The 7,100-nt window shown below is 45.7% G+C and overlaps 1 protein-coding gene across 1 annotated transcript in view; it reads right to left on the bottom strand.

The window, feature by feature from the left end:
- Positions 1-6,183, bottom strand: part of dnajc25 (DnaJ (Hsp40) homolog, subfamily C, member 25) — a gene marked incomplete at its 5' end in the record, with an annotated part of 7,751 nt that extends 1,568 nt beyond the window's left edge. The window contains 3 exons of the mRNA XM_080017735.1: positions 567-937; positions 2,819-2,971; positions 5,854-6,183. Coding sequence (XP_079873861.1) covers positions 567-937; positions 2,819-2,971; positions 5,854-6,183 — 854 coding nt within the window. The remainder of the gene's footprint in view (positions 1-566; positions 938-2,818; positions 2,972-5,853) is intronic.
- Positions 6,184-7,100: the final 917 nt, after the last annotated feature.

The following is a 7,100-nucleotide window of genomic DNA, read 5'->3' as shown; positions in this document are numbered from 1 at the left end:
TCGTCCAAACTGATTGGCCTCCCGTCGCGACTCGCCCAACGCGGAAATGAACAGATCTGTGAACAGATTTGTTTTTTTTTTTTTCTATTCTTTTCATCAAAATGATCGAGTTGATTTTACTTTGACACAGAGGAATAAAACATGGTGATAGTTAGTGGCGATAGTGGCTGGTCAGTTAGAAGAGTGAGTGGGTATCACCGATATCTCATTATCTCGTGTATTTTCAGGTTAAGTTTTAGTGTTCATTTTTAGGTTTATTGGATATTGGCAATCTGCGCATTTTTTTTTTTTAGGTTTATCATATTGATTATATTTATATTTTTTAGTTACTCTGTTGCATATTGGCAAATTTTCTATTTTTTGTTCATTTTTAGGTTTATTGCATTTTGCCAAATTATTTAAATTTTTCTTCCATGACTTCCTCATTATTATTTTCCCCATTTGCTTTGATGGGAGCTGCTGTAACGCCACAAGGACCCCCCTGCGGATGACTGAATATCTGATTTTGTCTGTCTCTGAATCCTGAAAAGCTGTAAAAGGTGGAGTAAAGTGGCGCTGGAACCCACCTGATGATGTAGAACTTCTCCGGGTCTCCGTACTCCTGGCGGCAGAGCGTGAAGCGGTAGACCCAGGAGACGTACCAGGACAGGTAGGTAGACAGGAAGTAGGGGAACAGCACCATCTGGCACAGCAGGATGTCGGCCATGCGGGGCTTCTGGTAGCCTCCCTTGATGTCGATCTTGTTCTTGATGATGTCGCGGATCACCTCCTCCTCCTGCTCGCGGATCTCCTCCTTGCTCCTACGGTTGCGGCCCTTCTCCTTGGGCCGGCTCAGCAGGCCCTGCTGCTTGGCGATCTCAGTGGCCTGGATGCGGTACTTGGGCACAGTCACCAGGTAGTTGATGGCCTCGTTGTAGCTGCTCTGCCAGCTGTAGTACTGCAGGGAGGTTGGTGTTAGCACTAGCATTAGCCCAGCCCAGTCCAGTCCAGTCGGCACTCAGTGGGTTCGTTGACTTTTTTGCAGAGCACATTTGCTTGGATATACAGACCGAGTTTATGTGAAAATCAGACTCACGGTGTCGGAGTTGTGGCCTTTCTAAAGGCTGAAATGTTGACCTAATTATAGCGCCCCCATCTGGCCAAAACTGGATACATTTTGTTTGCGGGACCATTTGCAAGAGAATATCTCTGCATGTGGCAAATTGCATGTCGCTATCGTTTACCTTCTCACGGGAAACTATTTTTTAGAGGAAGAAAAGTTCAACCCGAGCGAGGAATCCTTCAGAGGGAGCTCGGGCTGAACGCAAGAACAACCATTTCTGGAGAACTATAATAATAATAATAATAATAATAATAATAATAATAATAATAATAAATATAGCTGCAGGCAGCAATATACAGGGTCTAGTTTAGTGATGTTAGATACGTATTACAGGTTTCTGAGGTTCCATAATACCAGGTTCCTGAATCTGGGGAGGTTGGATCGGACCGGGGTCTCTCCTTCCGTGGATTCTTCCTTTAAACCGCTCTCCTTTTGCGGGGATGGGGGCCATGCCTGGCTCGGGTTTGGAGAATGGTAGCTCAGGCGGTAGAGCTGGTGGTCTAGTGATCTAAAGGTTGCTGGTTGGATCCCAGGCTCCTCCTGCTAGCATGCTGTAGTGTCCTTGAGCAAGACACTTAACCCCTAATTGCTCCTGATGGCTGCGTCCGTCGGTGTTTGAACAATTGTAAGTCGCTTTGGATAAAAGCGTCTGATCAATGACTAAATGTAATGTAATGAGAAGGGCGACTTCCAGTTCAAAATGGGTTTTGAGGAAGAGCCGGTGCGTCGGCTCCGTGGGGCCTCATCCCCGCCACCCGACTGGGGAGAGAGCGGAGGAAGCACCGGCGCTCCTGCTGTACCATTGGCTGTTTGTGTCACATGGCCGTTTCTCTGCTCTGTCCTCGTTTTTCCCACTGCGTTTCAAGCCCATGAAACGCATCAGGGACCCGCACAGTTTTTTGTGACTTCCTCGAATCCCGCAAAGCAAGGAGGGACAAAACAATTTAATCTGCTTTTCACTAATTGTTGCTCCAAATGTAGATTGATATGGATAAAACTTGAACCACAGAATGAGACTTCAACTGTGTCCTTGGGTCCAGTGGTTGTGGTGTCCCAGACACTTTTAGCCCGAAAAATGCCAAACAGAAAATTCATAATAAAAATCGGAACATAACAATAGAGTTATGTTAATTATTAGGGTTAGGGTTGTGGGCTGGACCCCTAATAAATAAAGCTTCAGGCAGTAATATACAGGGTCCAGGTTAGTCCTGTTAGTAATGATTTACAGTTTTCCGAGGTCCCGTGAAACGCAGAATCACTTCTAATGGAGCCGAATTACATTTTTTCAAGTTCCCATGGAAGGCAGCATCGGCTCCCTCTCATCTCAACCCAGCGCAGATCCTGCGCGAAGCAACCAATACACAGCAATGGGGTCTGGACCGCAGCGCACCGCCCAGCCCTGCGAGCTGAACCCCTATAAATAGTAGTAATAATAATAATAATAATAATAATAATAATAATCATCATCATAATTTCACAATACATAAGGCAAGGGGTGTTTTGGTTATTACTGAGCCAAAAAGTAAAGTATCAAGGCCTGCGCGAGCACCTTGTGTCGATTACGCACATTTAGGTATTTTTTAGTATTTATAGAGCTTATTGTGCATAATCACTGGGTGTCATGACATTTCACTGCATATATGTATGAACGTATGTATATGTATGTGACAAATAATCTCTTGAACTTGAAGTAAAGCACAGAGGTGTGGGATCTACCTGGAAGATGGAGATGGCACAAACCGTGACCAGGATGACGACGCGCACATCCACCTTGGGCGCCAGGCGGCGGCGGTAGTAGGCGTAGTAGTGGCGGTAGTACTCCTCCGGGTGGTCCAGCATGTAGTCATAGTCCTTCCGAGAGTCCTCGTCCTGACCAGAAGAACAGAGGATAAGTCCAAATTCCACAGACGGGTGGAGAGACGGTTAGAGAGACTGATGGAGAATTGGAGGGAGAGAGCTAGAGAGACAGATGATGAGACAGATAGACAGATGGAGAGAGAGACAGATAGTTTATCAGAAATACTGTAGCTAGTACTGATTGTGGACTTATTTTGAATAATTCTCATTTTTTTGGCTATTTGAATATATTTGACAATGCGATTTTCACTTCATTTTTTTACTTCACATTTATTTTTTATTATTATTCTCCATTTTTAGGGCTGTTGAGCTTTTTAATTATACTGGTAATGATGTGCAGTGAAATGCTTCAAACCACCACAACAAATTCCTAATTGACGTAAATGAACCTGCACAATAAAGTTAATCTCACTAACTGCTCCGTCCATATTGGACTCACAGGTAAACTGCGTGCATGGTTATTTCTCATCTCTTTTAAATTCTTATTTCTTTCTTGACCGCGCTGTTGCCTTATGAGGCATTCCAGTGTTTATCAAACTATACATTTATAATAATAACAACCTTTATTTGTAAAGCACCCTTCATACACGACACGCATCTCAAAGTGATTTACATTAAAAAATAAGGTATCAGACAGTGACAATAAAAGCAAAGCAAAATGCATCTACAAGGTAGAATAATAAAACAATTAAGAAATATAGCTGAAGGAAGCAATGCTCGGGGTCCAGGTTAGTCGCATCAATTGCATTGATTTTAAAACAAGCTAAACAACGTAAAGAAACGATAACTAACGTACTACAACATAAAATGGAATTCCCGCCAAGATAACAGACCTTGGGACTATAAACAGGAAATACAGTTTTCCCTGTTCCTGTGAAACGCAGCATCATCTCCTACCGACACAAATTACAGTTTTCCGAGTTCCCCTGGAACGCAGCATCACTTGCTGCTGTCTCTCGTCTCGCAGAGGAACACACACACACACACACACACACACACACACACACACACACACACACACACACACACACACACACACACACACACACACACACACACACACACACACACACACACACACACACACACACACACACACTGAAAGGTTCTATAGGGCTTGGGCGATCGTACAAAATTCTAATCGTCCAATCGCAGATTCCATTTCTGTGGTCGTTGCTGATTCACACAATACACTTGACAATGAGGATCAGAAGAACATGGGCCCGTTCTCAATTTGCGTCTTTGTCTGTACTTGTGTTCTTGTCTGTACTTGTGAAACGTCAGTCGCAGCCCAAGTACTGTTCCAATTCAAAGTACGCATCAAGCCAACCCGGGAGTCTGTACTCCCAAGTCGAACTTGCCAAGTCTGAACTACCAAGTACGCAAGTCCGGACTTCGCGTACTTGGTATTGAGAAACTGCCATGAAGTGACTGATACTACAGCCCGTGTGTTAAATAAGTATAACAAACAAAAGATACATTCATTATTTATCCTGTACTTGTCGGTGGGAGGGAACGCTGGTAGTAAAAGGCTAATGAAGTTGTACCGACGCTTCCTGTGTCTTCTACATGTAGTCAAACAGAATCGTCTCGGTCGTCAACTCTCACCTTACGTAGGAGGCACATTGTAATAATTCACGATCCACACAATGAATCATTTTAATTTCCCGAAAGTGGCACCTTCCTTCCTGCATCCACGTTTGTCTTACACTCGCTCCCACATGCAGATACAGTAAAATATTGCCGTAAATAGTCGTAAAGCAGTTCTGCCGCTGATTTGCGACACAGTGAATGGAATGCAGCTCTCTGTTAAACACGGGCTGTGATGGGAACAAGGTAAACTGCACTGATGCCGTTTTAATGCTTTCAACAGCATTTTTTTTTTCTGCCCAAGACCCCCCCCCCAGAGCCACACCCTGCACATAAATACAAAATTTCATGATGATGTCACAAAGCTCATCCACCCCCCGGTCGCCTCCCGTGGCTATGTCACGTACGTCGGCTCCGGAGAAACTTTTTCTTTTCCCCCCCACTGACTCCTCTTACAGATATAGTTCGATATGGATCAAACTTGGACCTCAGCATGTGTGGACTACCCCGAATCCGACTATCATTCATTCGTGTCTGTGGGTACCACAGTTGCCGAGTGCCAGACACTTTTCCCTGTGATAATAGCTAGGAGAAACAGAATCCCAACAAAAACAATAGAGCCCTTCTGGCTTGACCCCTAATTAAATCAATTAAAAACCATACGCGTTCCCCAGCGAACTCTTTTCTAATTTCAACTTGGATTCTGCTGTCACGACACCCAAAAGAAAAACGAAAAAAACGAAAAACGGCTTTGACTCCCCAGACCGTCTCACGGCCTCGGGGGAAGTGCCACCCTGGCACCGCAAGGCGACGTCAGCACAGCAGCTGGACTCCGCCGGGCTCTGCTTTCACCCGGTTCTTTAATCACATTCATTCCTGATGTGTTGTTTTATACTGCAAATGTACTTGTTTTACGTTCCTAATGTACTTGTTTCATTTTTGTCTTAACATTTTGTTCTTCCAACTTATTTGCTGACTTGAGTATAAAGCTACTTAAACAATTCTTTAGTCATCCCTACATCAGTCCCCATCAAAACAGTAGATAATAACAAGAAAGAAGTCATACGAATGTAAGTAGAAAAACTGGCAATACTAAATAAACAAACCTTAAAAAACTAACCACATTAACCACATTAACCACAAACCTCTGCGTTAACAAGTCGCCCTTTCAGAGGAACTTGTGCATCTTTTCCAGCCACGAAGCAGACGTTAAACACTATAATATATAGAATATTACAGAAGACGAGTCTTTCAGTGTAAAGTATAATATTTATATTTAGATATTTTCCGCCCACGCCGCTCACCTTCAGGGTCTCGTACGCGGTGGCGACCAGCAGGAACTTCTCCGCGGCGCTCTCCGCGGTCTCCCCGGCCAGCCCCGGGTCCCCCGCCCGGTAGCGGTCCGGGTGGTAGCGGCGGGCCAGCTGCCGGTAAGCCCGGGCGACGTCCGCCTTGGCGGCGTCGCGGCCGACGCCGAGCACGTCGTAGCAGATCTCCGTGCCGCAGTACAGCCCCTCGATGAGCGCGGCGGCGGCGGGGAGAGACGACAGGAGGGCGGCGAGGAGGAGCGCGCACGGAACCGGCCGCGGAGCGGAGCGGCGGCGCACATGCTGCTCCCCGGCGGGCGCGGCCATTCTGCCTGAGCGAGGCGAGCGGAGCCGGCGCACGGCGATGACGACGGCGCCGCGCGAAGGGAGGCGGGGCGCGGTGGGCGTCGTCATCAATGTGTGCTCGAAGCTGGGCGTCGCGCCGTGATGATGTCAGATTTTTTGGTTTATCCCAAACACCGAAGCGTCATTTTAATCCTGTATCTTACTTGTTTAATTGTTTTATCTTTATTGAACTTGCTTTTAGTTTTATTTCACTGAAACGTATTGTGTTGTCGTTTCTTCCTCGTCTGTTCTCATAGGGATTATACGTTTACATAGCGAAGTAGCTAAAATGTACGAAATGTACACAAATGGGGAAAGGAAGGGGAGGAGAACATTTTTTGTGGCCGTTTTTCTTCGAACGGGACTTGAACGTCCCTGACCTGGTCACGGTCGACGTGAGTGGCCCCACAAACATGGCGGCCTGCTCCAGCCACGTCACGGCCCCTCTTGATGCTCCTCGATGAAGAAGAAACAAACTGTTCAACCAGTAACATTGTCGCCAAAATACAGAACAGCACGACATACACGAAGCAGGAACAAAACGGAAAGACGTACAATACGATAAATAAAATAAAAATAATTAACAAAGAAGTAAAAAAATAAAGACAAAAACATGTCACGGTTTGGTAATTATCCTCCTTAATTGAATGAATCAGACGATTTGAAAGAAAGTACCTGACACAACATGACCTAAAATTATGCCATTGAGCAGAAGCTTTTGTCCAAAGCAACTTACGTTGGACAACTGACTGACAACGGACTGTTCCAGCTGCTGTGGTCAGGCAAGCGCCTCCGCAGTCACACAGCGAGAACAGAGACTGAGACGGAGTTTCTTCACGCAAGCCATTACAACTGTCAACGCTGACCTCACCAGGGGTCCTCACCGAGCCACACATAGG

This window comes from Zeus faber, assembly GCF_960531495.2.
Source record: "Zeus faber genome assembly, chromosome: 17".
Classification (NCBI taxonomy): Eukaryota; Metazoa; Chordata; class Actinopteri; order Zeiformes; family Zeidae; genus Zeus; species Zeus faber.
This window is presented reverse-complemented; position numbering and strand designations above follow the sequence as displayed.